The 18,428-nt window shown below is 45.6% G+C and overlaps 1 protein-coding gene across 1 annotated transcript in view; it reads right to left on the bottom strand.

The window, feature by feature from the left end:
* Window positions 1-705: 705 nt before the first annotated feature.
* The window catches only part of LOC119180125 (sodium-coupled monocarboxylate transporter 1-like), a 74,586-nt gene continuing 56,863 nt past the window's right edge, over window positions 706-18,428 (bottom strand). Inside the window, exons 14-16 of the mRNA XM_075869783.1 lie at window positions 9,304-9,407; window positions 1,407-1,507; window positions 706-1,325 (exon numbers count right to left, since the gene is read on the bottom strand). Coding sequence (XP_075725898.1) covers window positions 1,239-1,325; window positions 1,407-1,507; window positions 9,304-9,407 — 292 coding nt within the window. The 3' untranslated portion in view covers window positions 706-1,238. The remainder of the gene's footprint in view (window positions 1,326-1,406; window positions 1,508-9,303; window positions 9,408-18,428) is intronic.

The following is an 18,428-nucleotide window of genomic DNA, read 5'->3' as shown; positions in this document are numbered from 1 at the left end:
GCAAAGATACGCTCAAGCGGTAATGGAGGCGGACCTCGCGTTACTGTATCTCCAGCCCGACCTTCTCGTGTTCACCAAGCCGCAAAGAAAGAGGTAGTCTTGGACGTGAAAATCAACGACGTATGATGGCTTCTCCCGCCCTTCTTGAAGGGGGGGGATGCACCTGGCTCTTCTTAAAATGTGCCACCTCTAGGTTGCTGGACAAGGAAGGGAGATATTTCGCTAGACACCGAAGAGAACAGGCGTGCGTCAGTGCCACGCCACCTCGTGCTGTGCGCAGAAGCCACCCAAATTAAAGTCCGTTGTTCTTACTTGACCGTGTCGTCCTCGCAAGGAATGTGGACGGGATGCAGCAAGCCCAAGATTCACAGCTGTAACGGCGTCTAGGATGCAGTCAGTTTCGCAGTATAATTACTGACTGACTTGAGTTTATGTTTACCTCCACAAGCATTTCACTGTAGTTGTTTTCAGGAGCACACTGTCGGGAGAAGAGCCACGCAAATTTAAAGAAACGTGAACAAGCAAACAATACAGGCACTGGTTCATTGTTCGTTTGTCCACATTTCATAAACTTGGCACTGATGTTTTCAGGATCATGTACAAACTAGAAGCTCTCATATGGGACCTTTAGCAAGTTTACTTCATTGTTAACCTTAGCAAGTTCACAAAGTTTGCACAAATTATTTCATCCTTTATTCATGCAGAACGGTGTGTGGTTGTTACATGGTCAAGCAAAATGTTTAACTCAAAACATTCTCATCCCTACAGCCCATTTAAAAAGAAGTCATCAAGACATTTTAATGTCGTTTTTTTAAGTGTTAGTGTCACAATTGTGTCACAATTAAATATTTACACCGTTGTTGCAGAGTATGAGTTGATGAAGAGCGCCAGAAATATGTTTTAGCTTTCGATGCCCAAACTTTTTTGTCGCTAAGAAAAACGAATTCAAGTTTTTCTTCTTGCTTTTTGACCTGTTTTTCTCTGCAAAAGAAGGTTCGCTCTTCTGCGCTTTGCGCTGAATGGTAAACCTGGATTGTAGAAGCTGTGATATCCGAACCAGTAGATGAGCAGAAAGATGTGAGCACTCGGTTTACTGCGTTCTTTGCACCTGGTTTCTGGTTTTCGCAGTCTTGTATTTCATGTCGCCAAAATATTCTGGTCACACTCGTTGTATCAACGAATCAACACTAACAGTTTTACGCATCTTATTCCGTGTCTTTAGATATGAGCGATTTCGCCTACACATTGATCTCTGTTTGAGACTTTAGGAGGTCAAGATCTTCTGTGCTGCATTTGTGCTCGTCGAACTTCGGCGTCTTCATTTCCTGAAATGGCAGCGTCATTATGGAGCAGGGTAAAACTGATATGTGTTTATGTTCTAGCTGTAGTGGAGGTAATGGACTTACCTGTGGGAGCGATTCATTCAAGAGTCGTGCTGGTTTCCGCCAAATTCTAATGAGCAAGTCACTGCCTAATTCTGGTTGTTCCTTTTTACTCCACAATTCCCCTAAAACAAAAAAAACTAAAGCTACGTGATTGTTCTTGCACAGGGCAGTATCATTAAACAGTTTCAAAAATTTGGCAGTAGGGCGAGATTCATGACCTGTGAAAGCTACCCACAGAAAATACAAATGTCAACACTTTCATAAAAAATTCACACAGAAACACATTCGTAACCATCTGTGGTTGTGTTTGATTTCGGCGAAACCAATAAATGTAGCAGAAAAGATCTAAGAAGCAAGGGGGCCGACAAGCGCAGAACCTTCGACTTGAGTGCCACTGTGTATGGGGCGTGGATGCGATGCATACACTCTAATGTCCGCAAAGCAAGGTTGTCATAGCTTAATTACACGTTCCTTTCTTCCTCTAAAATAGATGTGCCTCAAAGACGTAATAAACGTCGCAAAAAAGTGATTTGGGCTAGTTGAAGTGGTTCATTACGGAAGATAGAAGTGAAGTGCAGTACGTAACATAAACTGGAGGAGGCGCTTGTGTTATTCTCTCACCCAGTTCATGGTACGAACTGCGACCCACTTCTATCTTTCATTAGAACAGATGTCACTACAAAATGTTTGGTGCCATTATCTTTGATACATTTCAATATACATGGCGAATCTCAGATCAGACAAGCATTGGCATTGACAATGATGGTACGATGACATGAGGAGTCACGCCTGTTCACATCACATAAATCGGGTAACATGCAGTCATCTCGTGAAAATGCAGAAACTGGGATATTATCAATAAAGCACAATACAGAAAAATCTGTAATATTTGCCAGACAATCACGATCCGGAACGGATCACTTAGTAGCACGTACGAAATACAAAGTTTGGTAGTTCGGCCACAAAACAAAAGATCATTTAATGCGCTCTCAAGTGCGTGAAGCGAAGTTTCATGACGCCTTTAAGGTGAATGCTATGAAAATCTTCATCTAGACAGCGTTCTCAGAGCGTTGCATTTATAAACCAGCTCCGCAAGGTGGCGTGAAACACAAGCAGAACGCGACCATGCCACCGTGATGGGCTCTCTGCACATCAGCACTGTCTCCGTGACAGATTGTCGTCTAACTGGTGAAGTTTTGCCCATTTGCTTTTTCTATTTCACTCATGGGTCTTACTTTTGGCCAGAAGCAAAGTTGTTTCATCTGCAGTATTGTCCCGTGAATACTTTCATTGAGCACAAAGCGATTACATTTCATCAGCTGTAATGACGTGAGCTGTACATACCAATCTTGGTTTTAAAAAAAAGCAAGAAACGCTAAGAACAAAACATTTTCGCCTAACTGCAACACCACACTATACCGATAACGCTCGAAATGTATTCCGTAGTCGGATTCGCTTAAACTATCAGCTCTGCCAACAGAATGACAGCACGCCGTCGTTTCAGCACTCGAGCCTTCCTTCTAGCTGGTTTACACTTGCACCACAACTGCGTTTATTTTAGCGGCGAAGCTCCTTAAGCTTAGTCGTGCGTCCCTGATGTATGTAGTAGTAGTAGTAGTAGTAGTAGTAGTAGTAGTAGTAGTAGTAGGAGTAGTAGAAGTAATAGTAGTAGTATTTGTAGTTGTAGTAGTAGTAGTAGTAGTAGTAGTGTTAGTAGTAGGTAGCCACCTCTCGTTTAGTTTTTGGAATGCCCTCTGGATGACGGTACTTGTATAAGATGAATATATGATGAAAAGATGCGAGATGGTGGTACTTGGAGTTTTCGTTCACCAGAAAGACAGACGGATAGACAGACAGAAGGACAGACACACACACAGACAGACAGAAAGACCGCCAGACAGACAGACAGACAGACAGACAGACAGACAGACAGACAGACAGACAGACAGACAGACAGACAGACAGACAGACAGACAGACAGACAGACAGAGACAGATGTACATACAGACAGAAAGACGGACGGACGGATGGATGGACGCACAAACGTACGGATGAAAGAGCGGAAGCCCGGATGGACACCTGGACGAACGCCTAGACGGACGCCCAGACGGACGGATGAACGAATTGACGCAAGGATGGACGCATGAACGGACCCACAGACGGACGGAAGCAAGAACGAACCGACCGACTGAATCACGGACGGACTGATGGAGGCTTCGCTCCACTCATCATTCACTCCATGGATATGCTGTAATTTTTTTTTACATTTGCATTTGGCCAGCATGCCGGAAGAGAAGACATGAGCAGCCGACGGCCTAGCCGAGACCGTTGCTCCGCCTACTGAAGTAGAGCTTAGCCATGCACTGTCGATGGCTGCTACTGACATAGCTTAGCCCGGACTGTTACTTATACCTATGGAACTTGTGTCTCCACAGAACTGTTTAATGTGGTGTGATACGTGACTAAACTTGTTTGGCTAAACATAAGACTTAACTTGTTTGACAGCTGTAGCACTATTTCACTCGTGTGCACCCACGTAGACGCCTTGTGGAACACTTCGATCGCGCCAACTAACGCCAGTATTTGTTGTTTATTCGTCAAGGAAACTGAAGCTGTGAGCATATACTTAGACACAGCGTATAGTCGCAGCGATGGCATCAACAAGCACATGGTATACTATAGAACTCAATCAGCCCTTTTTGAAGGCGTCGTCAAATAAGGAGAAGAACTGCACGGTCTACGCTCCTTAGTAGTATAGTAAAATATGCTGCGCTCGCACATACACCAAGGTCAATCTAAATAGGTCGCAAAAGTTGGAACGAAAAGTGGTCTCAAGCCCATTGCGACAGACATCAAGAACTATCTGACGATTGAAGCGCGAATAGGTGAGAAGAGGACTAGTAGCGAAAACAAAAAATAAATATATAAACGTTTATTTTCAATAGATTTATATTTATTTGTTACAATATAATTGTACACTACTTTAATAAAGCTTTAGTATGTGTTTGAGTGCCCTTTTTTTCGGTTGTTTTCAGAAACAGTGGGCACATGCAGACAGTCGGGTCTTACTCAATGATCTGTTAACATGGGTCAATGGATTTGGGACGTGTCCAGACAATATTACCAGTTCAGTGCATTACCAGGCCAAAGAGGCAACGCTCACTTTTCCGTGATGGTTTCATGCGAACCTACAGAAGTTTACTTACTTTTTATGTACATTTCATAGCTCAACTAGCTCACAGATTGCGTAGATAGCCGCTCCTGGGACTGCCAACTGCTGTCCCTGGCACACGGCCAGCGTGCCCTCGCCATTGGTGACTGTAAACGCGACAGGCTAAGCAAGAAGACACTGTATTCTACGGCTGCCAAAGCTCTATTTTCAAAACTGCTGTCTTGCCGCAGTAGTTTCCAATAATAGGGCAACGTGAGTATTCGAACTATTATGCTATTGTGCTCGGGAAAAGTTGTCTCACGATTCCCTCTGTGAAGTTTCTTCTGCATAATGCAAGTACGTCATTTGACTAACAAAACAACTTTGCTTCTTCAATCTTTGTTATTTCTGTTTCCTTTCTTTCTAGCATAATATTAACGAGACACAATTGAGGTGCAATAAAGTTACGTAATAAAAAAGGCACGTAACAGGCCAGAAATTAAGAATAATTCGATTTCACGTCAAGTAAGGCAAATGCGTGACGTTGCTAACGCTTCTGGTTGTAACGTCATATTTTATTTTTCGCTTTTTTTGCTGTTAGTTGTCCCTCCTCACGTAGATGGCGACGGTGGCAACGAGCCGCCGACTACTGGATGTATCCATGTGCCTTTATGGAATTTAGGCTGCCAGTTTCATACATTACACTCGCTTCAGCAACACGGGAGGCAAATGCGTGCTCGTAAATTGAGCTACGAACGCGCAACGGTGTTCCAACTTCGTCTGGAATTAGGCTCACTTCATCAAAGCACAACGTTCGCCCGTCCACAGTTTTTTTTTCTGTCGGCGGCCGTCGGCGGCGAACTAGTCGGCCATAGAGACACACCGTTGGTACATAAACAATGGGCACTGCTTCGACAATTAGCCGTCTCGGGCAAACAAGAAGCGAAAAGCAAGGATCGTAACTTTGCCTAGGGTGACTTCGAGCACAGCCAGCGTTCCTCGCTTTTTTCAGGAGGCTTTCAACATGTCCTCCGAGATGGGCGACCTTGGAAAACATGTTTTAACGGCGCCATCAACGAACCACATCCTCTATTGGCTCTAGCAAGTGTGATGACGCATTACATAAGTCCACTGCTCTCAGATGATGGCACTGTCCAGCCCTTTTAGCTCCGCTAACAGGGAACAGCATGCGAAAAAGAGTCATGTGTGCCAGGAGTTCGGTGCGTTTGCCTCGGTAGCTCAGTCGGAAAAGAAGACCCCGCGGCTCACGTCGCTGATCGTGAGGCCAGAGGTTCAATTCTCGCCAGAGGAACACTTATTGTTACTTTTTTCCTGCTCATTCCTTTGTCTCCGTTGTACCGGTATGATATTTTATGACAGAAATACGCAACTGAATTATTGGTGGACCTCGCCCTAAAACAGTTTCCTGTTAAAAGCTGTATCAGCCTCTATTAGGCATTCATTATATTTCGATTATTTACTGCTGCATGTATAGAAAGGACAAAAGCCATGTGCATTGCTAACGTTGTGTAGCAAAACGTTAGGTGATTGATGACACTGCGCATAGCGCCGGGTACCATTTGTGTTCGCCACCTGGGCTGTTGTCGTTAGAAGCGACAGATAGCGCTTATGGAGGCTTGGTTAATTCGCTTACTCGGGAGGGACACCGATCCACATGTAGAAAGTTTTATTGCGCTCGATATACATATGTACATAGATGTCAATAAATAAATGCACTGCCACTCTGCTGTGACAAAAAAAATTTTCTATTTTTATATGCCTTTCATTAGCTAACAGTATTTTTGCCATATAAATGTTCTGATCGCCGCAAACGATAGCCCGGAGAGCGGTTGAATTTCGAAACGACAGCACTAAAGAGCTCGTTTCGCTGAAGTTTTTGATTGATTGATATGTGGGGTTTAATGTCCCAAAACCACTTTATGGTGACACAGAGAGGCCGTAGTGGAAGATTCCAGAAATTTCGATCACCTGAGGTTCTTTAACATGCACCCACATTTAAGCACACAGGCCTACAGCGCTTTCGCTTCCATGGAAAATGTAGCCGCCGCAGCCGGGATCCGATCCCGCGACCTACGGGTCAGCAGCTGAGTACCTTATCCACTAGCATCCGTTTGCCAGCATCAGTGAGTCAGAACAAAAAAAAAAACACTTGTTCGTGGGAGGAAATTTTAAATGTTCAAAACAAGAATGGCAGCCCGAGGGAAAGACCCACTTGATATATTAGGAAAGCGATTCTATGTGTTTGCGTGTGTTTATGCGTGTTTGTAGTGCATGTGTGGCTCCGTGTGTGTGTGTGCGTGCGCACATCCCAGTCGTGTTCAGGTTGCTTAGCGAAAGGATTAAAAATTTCGTCAATAAGCGCTCACTTAGTGTACCACCAAACTTCTCAATGCTCAAAAGCACCTCAAAAACAACATCTTTTTGTTTTGCCCAATAAATAGCCCATAAACTGCAACATGACCTTCAAAATTGTTTCTGAATTCATTATTATTGAGCCTCTGGTGAAAGTTCATTAGGAGTAATTTTCCATGAAAACATGTATTATCATGTCTTATCACGTTTACATTTACTTTTCCCACAAGAAATGAAATGCTTGCTATACAGTTCTCAATGCTTATCTACAATAAATTACTGCTTTTCGGTATGGAACACCACAGCGGAAGAGAAATTAGGCCAAATAAATAGATTGCAGCAAAAATGTGCGCCTAATTGCAGGTGTTCCACGCGGTGAGCATACCAGACCGACTCTTCGATGCCCTTATTTACAACGAATACCTGACATATACAACCAATTTTTAATGATGCGACATTGTACTTCTCGAAAAAAGCATAAATCCTTACTTACTGTTTCAGCGCGTTTGACCCCCTACACCTGTCCCTGTAACACACGAGTCACTGGAGAATGAAAGATTCCTTACACACGTACTTACTATGGTCGACAAATGTTGTGATACTTACTGCCATTATAACTTTAGGTTGTTTCCTGCAGTGAACTATCCCTAGTGGTTTTTTTTTTATGAAATGTATGTAGTTATGTGGTGTGACCGTTGTTCCTGTGTCGTCTAATGATGCGAAAGCCTCTGGCAAGCCTTAATGGTTTTTGCTTTCACCTTACAGCATTACTGTTGTGCCTTTTGAAATGGCTCCTTTTATGAAGAAATAAAATTGATTTGAATTGAATTGGGTGCCGAAAGTCGGCCCTGGCTTAACCCGTACCGAATCTATGTCGGGAATGTTTGGCCAGTGCCATCAGTCATAATTTGTGCTATTGTATTAGGCCACACTGACTTCAACTAGATGAAGTGCTTAACGGACTGTGAAAGTGAGCGGACTACCTAAAGCAATGCATTTTGTGCAGCTCGTCTCTTACGACGCCGACACGGGAAGCCGATGGTCATATTTCTCCTTTGATGAGACATCTAAGGCCATATAACCTCTCGCCTTAATAAACGGTGTTGTGTCGAAGGTACCTTTGTTGGAATTGTGCCTGAAATGCTGCAAGACATAACGATGAAGTGCTAAAGACATCCAAAAATAAGAAAATCTTGCTTGATGACTCTGGCGGGGTAAGCTGATTACAATCATACGAATATAATGAATGTTAAAAACACGTCTGCATCCGAGAAATAGTATATACAACTTTTTTGTTCCCTCGTTGTTCTACAACATTTACTGTTTATCAGTTCAAATAGGCATATATGAGTCAGGCCTAAAAGTTGTAATCGGAACTTAAAACAAGAAATCACTTTTAGAGGGTGATGAGGAACTGAGTATGTAGCACATTATTAGTGTCGTACTGAGAAGCATCCTCCCCTTCACGTGGAGGAGGCCCATCGCTGCTAAGCCGAAGCGCTAGTTTTTCAATGAGTGCCAGTTCACTTTTCCTGATTCGTAGTCGCCATGCTGAAGAGTCGCCGTCTTCATGTGCAATAAATCTGGTGTACTCTCAGCGGCCTTGTCAGGAAATGTAGATGCAGTTGAACCTTTCGTCCCCAACTTTTCTGGGAAGTCAGCAATAGAGCCAGCCGTTTTTGCAGAGCTTTTTTGGTTTTTTTTATGCATGGTGAGGCATTTCGGGCAGCCCGGGTAAAAAATGGCAGGCAGAGTAGCCGTCGTGGGCAAAGGTTTCTTTGGTGCGTTCAACATAAGGTTTTTCTTGTATTCTGCATTATATGTGGTAGAGATCGCTTCTTTCGTAAAATGCTTCGCGCAAACATGGTCAGTAGGCTGCAAGGCTCTGTCAGCTCTCAATTCAGCATCCTTACTTGCAATTTGGTACAAAACACTAATTGCCCATTTTGGGGCACAGCCAGCGACAAGGCCGCTGAAACGTTCTCGGAGTCGTATGCAGTGTCAAGGTATACGTGCACTGAATCACCAAGCGCGAATCAGTGAAACAAATGCACTGGAAGGGTTCACAAGCGTAGGGCGAAGCCTTTATAATTCATAAAATTTGTTGCACACAATGCCTTAAACAAGGTGTTCTTTTACGCGCGAATACACGGCGCAGCATACAGTAGCGCCCTCTCAACTCGCGCGATGGAAACTACTCCTAGCTTGAGGTCCTCAGCAAACACAGTGAGCCCGCGCCCTCTCTTTACACGCAGCGGCGAGTGTCAGCACATGATTTATTCTTACACCGTGATTGCTATCAATACCAGTGCTTCACTTTTTGAGCGTAACTGTGGCATCTTTTATAAGAAAATGTGACGCTTGCATTCAATGGCAAATTCATTCGTGTCTTACCGGTCAAAGCGCTGATCAATACTCCAATTGCAATTGTTGCAAAAGTACAGAAGAAGCTCATCCAGTAGTAAGAAACCCGAAACAAGTAAAAGGGCTCTTCGGTCCTGCATTAAGAAAAGGCAAAAAAAGCTGAAAATACCAACATTTCATCCAAACAGGAACACTTCACAAGCCCCGTACTTTTGAGTTTAATTCTCAGCAGCACTTTCTATTGTAAAAATTTCTATTCAACAGTAGAGAACAAGAAGAAATCTGCTCTAGGCAGTTTGAGGAACTCTTGGACCCTGTTTCCACTGGGGGCAGCAGGCGGTGGAGGTGGCAGAAGTAGTGTGTTTGGATGACATCAACAAGATTATCCAGCATAACTTTACAATTATTAGCAATTACACAATGCAAGCAAGGCATATAAATATACAATATAATGTAAAGTAGATAAATTAGGTGCGCGTGAGGAAAGACTTTTTTTTCAAACAATGTGAACTGATTACATGCTCAAGAACACTTTCGCAAAGGCTGTGGTAATTTCTAGAAAGTATAAAAAAAACACTAAGAGTGTGACCGAATAAGGGAAGCTAGTTGAGACCACGTTGTGTTTCATATAATAAAACCAGAATTTTCAAGTGAATTAAGCAATCTGGGTAATTTTTCTTTTAACACTTGCATTCCATAGTTTCTTCGGGATTGGGGTACAGGCCATACTTCACTGTAACGGGTGGCATGGGTAGCTCTTTTTTTATGTAGATATGCCATTTCGTTTATTACGCAATTTTTTGAATTTGTATTGTAGTTTCATACACAAAGTAGGAAACGATTGTAGAAGGAAAAGATAGTGTGGAGGTTGTACTGCCCGCAGAAGTCTCCAGTGTGATGTAGGTATGTAATGGTTGCTAACATACGTATTGTTTTCTTTCATAATAGGAGCACTTTTCCAAGGTTGAATTCAGTTGTAGCACCCATACGAGGTGAGCGTCCTCGGTATGTGTTGCAAAGAACGAGTAATACATTATTAGTTTTACGGATGTTGGTAGACGATATCTATTGCTATTCACTGTTTCTGTGATACGGCGTTCTGTGAACTTCCAGAACGTTTGTTGGGGATAGGCGAGGACTTGTACAATGCGCCGATTTCGCAGCTCGTGCCTCCGGAGCTGTGGCAGTCAGTTTTCCGTCTCTACAGGGTTCGGTCGGCGACGCAGAGGGGACGGAGAACGGTAGCGGCGTGGTGAGGATGAGCGACGGGGACCGAATGATCGGTAGTCGGCAGCAGGGTGGTGGTCTAGTTCGGTTGGTGACGGGTCGCGTTCCACTGATTGTCGGTCGCATTGACGTGGCAGTTCTCGTTGCGCGTTGTACGGGGCCGGTAAAGAGTAGTCAGGGTACCTCGGAGGTGCAGCCGGACCCGTTGCGAAGCGCCGGCGACAGAAGCGCGCCACGTGACCTGGATATCCGCATGCGTAACAGATCGGGCGATTGTCAACAGTGCGCCAAGGGTTTCCGTTATAGCGCTGTCGTGTTGCTGGAAATGGCGTCGTTGATACTCGTACAGGCTGGGGAGTCGGCCCAAGCGGAGGTCGTGGTGGAGTAGCAGCAACAGCAGCATAAGTCAATGGCGCGGTGACGGGTGCTGTCTGAGAGACGGACGGCAATGCCTCAGAGACCTGCGCCTGTATTACCTGCCTGATGGCGGGCGCGAGACGCTCAGAAGAGGGTTCCGTTGCCGGTAGATACGACAGGCACGAAAGTTGTCGGGCCACCTCCTCGCGCACATATCGTTTGATTTCGGACATTATTGCGCTGTGGTCTCCACCCAGGCTCAATGCCGCGAGAGTTTCATCGGTAGCCGCTGGACGCCGTGTCATGACTCGTTGTTTGCGCAACTCCTCGAAGCTCTGGCAAAGAGTGGCGAGTTCGGACACGGTACGTGGGCCCTTGGCCAGCAGCATCTGGAAGGCGTCGTCGTCTATCCCCTTCAAAATATGTTTGATCTTGTCTCCCTCGATCATTGAAGGGTCAAGGCGCTTGCACAAGTCGAGCACATCCTCGATGTAGCTTGTGAAGCCTTCTCCTTGAAGCTGTGCGCGTCCCCGGAGGCACTGTTCTTCACGGAGCTTGCGTACCTCGGGGCGACCGAACACATCGGTAATGCATAGCCTAAAGGCACCCCAAGTGGCGAATTCCGACTGGTGGTTGTTAAACCAGAGACTAGCCACCTCTTTCAGGTAGAAGGGTGCATATTGCAGCTTCGAAGGGTCGTCCCACTTGTTGTTTGCGCCTACCTTTTCAAAAGTCGACAGCCAATCTTCTACGTCTTGCTCATCAGTACCGTCGAAAAAAGGTGGATCGCGCACGCGTAGCGCAGTGGGGACGATTACCATCGGAGGCTGGGTCGTACCTTGCTGGATGGTTTCTTCAGCCATGTCTGGGATGGCAGGTAGTTTCCTGTTGCGGAGTTCCAGGTTGAGTTACCCCGCACCTCCACCACTCTGGAACGGGGTTTATTGGTGCAAGTAGTGCTTGCACAGCAGGTCTACTGATGCGGGAACCGGGCGGCAGGAACCGACGCAAGAAACACAACGCTCGGGGCAACAGCTCGCGCTCGGCTCCTCTTGCTAAAGGCGTGACCCACTGCGGCACATATTCTTCTTCCTCTCTACACTAGTACTTCATTTAATTAACTATTTCTATGTTCCTGCGGTTCAACATCAAGGTGAGATTGTTTGGAATGATTCTTCCTTTGGCGTAAAAATTGGCGCTTTTGTTATGTCACAATTTATTTTCAGATCATTTTTGGTGTACTATCTTTATAGGTGTAGTTTGCCATCTTACTAAGTGCATTTTGCCATTTTTGTAAGTCCAAAGCCATTTCTTGAAGAACCTGAGACATTTTCGCAGTTTACACTTGTCTATAAAAAACGGAGCTGTCGACACCGAAGGCGTATCCTTTGGAATCTCGGTCCCCACTTATTATAGTCGGCTACAACTTGGGAGGCAGCTGCAATTTCCCCTCAAAGGCGCATGCACACGAGCCTCTACCAATAGGCACGCACTTCAGGTGACGTCATGAGGCGGACGGCCGGTGACCCTGCCGACGGAGAACATGCTTTCTTCGTTGTTTCCAGCCCAGCTCTCAAACGACCGATCATTGGCAGCAGTGTGCTAAAATAGCTGAGTGCCTAGCTGTCAGAATGAGCATTTTGAATTCGCCAACAATAACAGGGAAAAATAGCGTTTCAATTTCTATATGCCAGCATTGAAATGTGTTTCTATGCCACTTCTCAATTCTGGCAATGCGTGTGAGGGACGTTGCTTATCAGCATGTGCGATCCCAGGGCGTAGCCAAGGGGTGGCACACCCGACACGTGCCACCCCCCCCCTCAAATTATTTTTCGATAGAGGCGGAAATGTTGTAGGCCCGTGTACTCAGATTTGCGTGCACGTTAAACAACCCCAGGTGGCCGAAATTCCCGGAGCCCTCCACTACGGCGTCTCTCATAATTATATGGTGGTTTTGGGACGTTAAACACCACATATCAATCAATCGAAATATTTTTTGGCATGGCATAGATAGCTAGAAATGGTGATTTGAAGGGGATGCCCCTCCCGAAATCATGGCGGTGCCTTCACCGAAAAAAATTTCTGGCTACGCACCTGGTGTGATCCAGCATGTGCCGTAGCATTCCCATCATTACATTTTTATCACATCACTCGTCACAATACACAAACCCTATTTGTACCGACAAATACGCGTTTTAAAAGCAGACACATTTTCTTTTGAGCGTGACGATTTCTTTAGTCGTAAAGCGGAATAGCTGTTGCGCTTCAATCATCTCAGCGTGACCTCTCCTGTATTTTAAAGTTGGCCCTCCCGATGTAGATAGTGTTGGAAATTCGTGTGGATTACCGAAGTCTTGCATTGCATCTGGAATGCGGCCTCCAAGCTCCTCACAACCGAGCTGACTTGCAAAAGAAGGGGACACCGCACGTAGACTGTTGTGTGCAGGTGTAAGCGATTTGACGTCGCGAAGACTGATTAAACAGTGGAAATGATGCAATAGGTTCAAAATCTCGTAGAGATACCATATAACAGCGAAAATACATACAAAAAAGAGAGATAGTGAAAGCAATACGGGGTTGCAGCTAAGATAGAAACAATAGCCAGTCAAAGCTTGGGCATAGCTAAAGTCAATAAAAAACATACTGGATGCTAACAGACTGCCAAGCACTGGACAAGTAAAAAAATGATGCCACACACTGCGCTGGTTGATCAAGCGACTTCAAGTGACTTCAAGTTATACATAACATTTATTTCGTAGCAGTTCAATAAACGGCTCTATCATAGTCTCTCTTAGGTTGGCATCACGCAGGTCCCACTTTGATATATATGTCCAGAAGGCTGCTTCCTGGAATGCCAGCTTGCGCCCACCCGTTACCTGCGTAAATGTTTTGACCACGTCAACGTAATGGTGCCTCTTTGTTCCTGGGACACTCTTGCCACACGCCGGATAGCTGAAATGATCGGCAAATTTTCAAACAGTTCTAATAAGCAAAAATATGCAATACCGAAACACGACGAGCATGCTGTCTACATGTGACGTATCATTTAGTTAGAACCGGAACATGTACGAGGTGTACTGGTTCCGCCACCACAGAGTGTGAAAACTGTGATAGTCAGGATGCGCAGACAGGCACTCGGAGCACAGGTGAGCGCTCCGAGCGTCAGCTGACACGTGTGAGGCTGACAGTGTTTCGAAGCTATCAATCACTGGTGGCTGAAACTCCGGCGAGGAACGATCGGAACACGCACAGACACGGCGTTTCTCTCGGTAACCAATTGTTCCGCCTGGTCGCACTGATCCACTACTAACAGAGGGAGAGCACTGTCCCTCGGAAAGCCGTGATAGCAATCTCTCTGCATATTGTGTCAGTGGTTTATGCAGCCCACAACGCAACAACCACTACCGCTCTTCGCACACTCATCCAAAGGTTACAGAAAACCAAGCGCCAAACCAGCGAATTGCAGGCCAAACACCAAAGAGAAAGAAAAAAAGCTTTTCCGTGCTAAACACAAGCGCTGTCGCCTTGTGGGCAGCAATGTATAAGCTGTACCGGTCAAAGATAGCGATGCCTTCGGCTGTGTAGTGACTTCCGTTTACTTGCCAAACATGAAGTCACACAGACAGTATTGGCAATAATTCTGCTAATTCTGGCAAAGGTTTCGAGGCAATCTCTAAAATTCATTTTCAAACACTCGGCGCATTGTTAAAGCCTGTAATTTGGCATACTTGACGGGAATATGCAACGTAACTAACCCAGCAAATATTATTGAGATATATCACTATCACCTAATCGCTAGTGGTGGCCTTTATTGCCGAATTTGGCAAAAAAAAATCTGAATATCCACACCAGCGAAACACTAGTAAAATATACGAAAGAGACAACGGAGGTGATATGCCACCGGCAGGAGTAAAGCAGGTCACGCTCGGAGTAGCATAAAGCGTAAAAACAGTTGAAAGGAGACTGTAGAAATGAAAATAGAGGGTCACGAAACGAACGAGAAATTCACAAGGAAAAGGAATAAAGAAAAAAGGGTCATGTAATCACGCGTAATGTACAAAAAAGGGTACAAAAACGGAAGAAAATAAACATTTTTACCAACTTAAAAGAGCCTTACTGACACAATGGAAGCAAAGGCAAAACAATGCTCCGCAGCTCATACAGCTCTCACTTTAGTTGGAAGCGTCTGTCTGTCTGTCCGTCCGTCCGTCCATCCGTCTGTGTCTGTCCTCTTAAGTCTTCCCTGCTTCTCTACCCTCCAAGCCATGGCCCCAGTGTTTACTCTAATAGACGGACGGACGGACGGACGGACGGATGGATGGATGGATGGATGAATGGATCGATCGATCGATCGATCGATCTATGCTGCTTTCAACCAAAGTGCGAAATTTGGTTGAGCTGCAAAAGTGAAGTGTGAATCATTGCTTTGACCGTGATTTTTTGTGTTTATCTGCACTTTTATTCATTTCTAGTGTTCTTTTGCTTGTGTGCTGTTTTCAGTTCATTATGTGTGATTACATGATGTTTTCTGTTCTTTTCTCGTAAATGTGCGGCTCGTCTTGTAACCAGCTAATTTCGCTTTCATAATGTCCTTTCGACAGTTCTACACGAAAGTGTTTTATGGTGGGGTCAAACAGGACTTCACTCAGTTATTTCTGTCAGAGAGATGACGTCAGTTATTTCTGTCAGAGAGATGACGATGTTAAAATTTACATCAGGAATATGCAAAGATATGAACCAGAGTAAAAAAATTCGCAAACTTGGTGACCCAGCAATCGGACCCACAGCCACTCTTTCAGCGAAACAAAGTGCGTGCTTAGCCAGATAAGATTGATTGATTGATTGATTGATTGATTTGTGGTGTTTAACGTCCCAAAACCACCATATGATTATGAGAGACGCCGTAGTGGAGGGCTCCGGAAATTTTTACCACCTGGGGTTCTTTAACGTGCACCCAAATCTGAGCACACGGGCCTCGACATTTCCGCCTCCATCGGAAATGCAGCCGCCGCAGCCGAGATTTGAACCTGCGACCTGCGGGTCAGCAGCCGAGTACTTTAGCCACTAGACCACCGCGGCGGGGCTTAGCCAGATAAGCTATCGGCGCAATAGGTCTTCTTAAGAAATAAACCACCTGATGGTGGGCTTTTCGTAAGTTTCGCTTCGCGAAGGAGCGTGGGATAGCAGGCGTCATCATAAGGGCATGAAAAGGTAGCCGTAAAATGAAGTGAGTGCTGTGATGTTTGTGTTGGGGGATAGTTCTCTGTATCAACCGCTGCAATCACACCGCTTTCTAGCTTGAACAAGCTCCTGGTACTCTCCGATAAGCTTTCTGAGCTGCTTCCGCTGCGCAATGAGTAATATTCTGCACCCTTCAACGGATCAGACGGCCGTTTGGCTTGTTATCACTGATAATGCTTGTATCCGGCCTGCAAGAGACTCTCAACGGCGTGCCCTCCCGACGTGGTCCGCGTCCCGCAGGAACGCAAGAGGTGTCTGAGTGCACTGCAAGAAACGCGCATCAGCGCGGGTGGGACACAAAGCATCCGTCGTCTGCTGCGGTGCCCTCACAATGGCGGCAGACTGTAGTTCGTGTCCGTGGCGCTAGGGGCGCCTTTTTTTGAAAAGGGTCCGGGTTGTCATGGTGGATGGACGTGATTTTTGAGCGCTCCAGATCGACTGAGCAGATAAGTGTTTTTGCATGTTTGGAGCTTGTCTTTATAATTATAAGGAAGTGGTTGAAATCTTCGTAGCACTTATTTTATGGTACGGCATTTTCGGGGGCCAGTCACCAGGTATTTATTAGTTAGCGCGGGTGTGTGTTAGAATTTTTTTGTTGCTTTTTTTCTTTTGCCACTCCGTGGGGGAGGTGCGCGTACATTGAACACGCAAATTTTTGTAGTAGAGCTTAGACTCTTTTTTTGTCGCAGTGCAGGCCTCTAGTTTTGTGATTATCGAGTATAGGGACAATTGGTGTCAGAAAGACATGGTTGAAAAGACTGTAAAGTGTTCAGGATATAGAGTGGGTTTGAAAGTGGACCCAAGCATAGAAGCGGATGGAGAAGAGGCTGACGCGAAGTGTAGGCAATGTGAGGTCGAGGAAAAAATGGAGAAAATGATGGTTGCCCAGAGTGAACTGTTGATGAGAATCGCCGAGCTCGAGACTCCGTTGACGACAGAGCAAGAGAAAACGAGGGCAACGGGAGAAAGACTGAAGCCCGCCAAGGAAGCACTAGCGAAGCTGAACAAAGAAGCGGCCTACGGAGAGAACAGTAGGGAACCGGCAACCAGAACGGTGGAGAAGGAAGAGCAAGCAAGTTTGGAAAAAAACAGGTTTAGCCGGTTCAACTGTCGCAAGGCCCAGCTTCAGCGAGGTAGTAGTGTGGCTGGGAGGGGACAAAGCAGCCGTCGTCACAGGTGCAAGTAGCCCCCAGGAGCAGGACGCTCCAGCTGAAAAGTCACAGCATGTGATATTCGCCGGGGACTCGAGGTACTCGAATTTAAATCGATGCACAGAAGCCATCAAAGAGAGGGTAAGAGGTGAAAAGAGGGTTGCAGTAGGGGCGTTCCCGGGACGCAAGCTTGAAGCAGTCATGAGGCAAGCGAGCGCAAAACTCAAAACTACAGCTGATAGACGAAACCTCGTGATAATTTCAGGCGGTTTAAACGATGTCTTAAATGAAGATACAGCAAGACTAGCAACCACACTGGCGAAAGGCGTCGATGACATGCGTGCCACTTCTCCTAAGGTACAGGTATTGATATGCATGATACCCGAGGTACCGGTGCGTGATAGCAACCTGCAAAGAGCGGTTGTCAACGCAAACGAAGAGATATGGCGGATGAGTCGAGATAAAGGCTTAGAGGTGGTGGAAATAAACAGAGAGGTGCATAGGTGGGTGGTTTTCAACGAGACCGAATTCACTTCGATGGGCGGCTAGGTCATGAGGTGGGTTGGCGATTTGCAGGACGTGCAGTAGCTTTTTTGGGGGGCAAGCGAGCCCTTCGGGGTGCAGGATAGCTAGTAACAAGGAAAACAACCAGGGAGACTCTTCGACAGGTGGTATGGACAGATACGATTTCAAAGTGGCACCAATATCTAAGATAGGTAGAGTACGGGGCATAAATAGACGTAGCCACGAGCGCTGAGCCAATTCAGACATAGGGTATATTAACATGCAGGGTGGTAAAAACAGGCTGAAGTGCAAAGAGATAGAAGAACAGCTAAGGGAAGAGAGGTCGATGGTATACGGTTTTGTAGAAACACATCTCAGGGACATGGGAAAACCTCTGAACAATGCGAACTACACGTGGGAATAATCTATTAGAACAGAAGGCAGCAGAAAGGGGGGTGGTATTGGGGCATTCATTCATAAAAGTACAGACTGGCAAAGGGTCAAGCAGCAGTGCAAGGAACATTTATGGCTAAAAGGGAAAGAGGCAGGTCAAATGGCACTCCTTGGTTTCGTGTACTTGTGGACGGGAGCAAAGGCCAGAGAAGAAAACCAGGCAATGGTAGAGTGAATATCAAAGGACATTCAGGAGTTAGGAAGAGAGTGCGAGATAATTAT

Source organism: Rhipicephalus microplus, chromosome 7 (assembly GCF_043290135.1).
Source record: "Rhipicephalus microplus isolate Deutch F79 chromosome 7, USDA_Rmic, whole genome shotgun sequence".
Lineage (NCBI taxonomy): Eukaryota > Metazoa > Arthropoda > Arachnida > Ixodida > Ixodidae > Rhipicephalus > Rhipicephalus microplus.
This window is presented reverse-complemented; position numbering and strand designations above follow the sequence as displayed.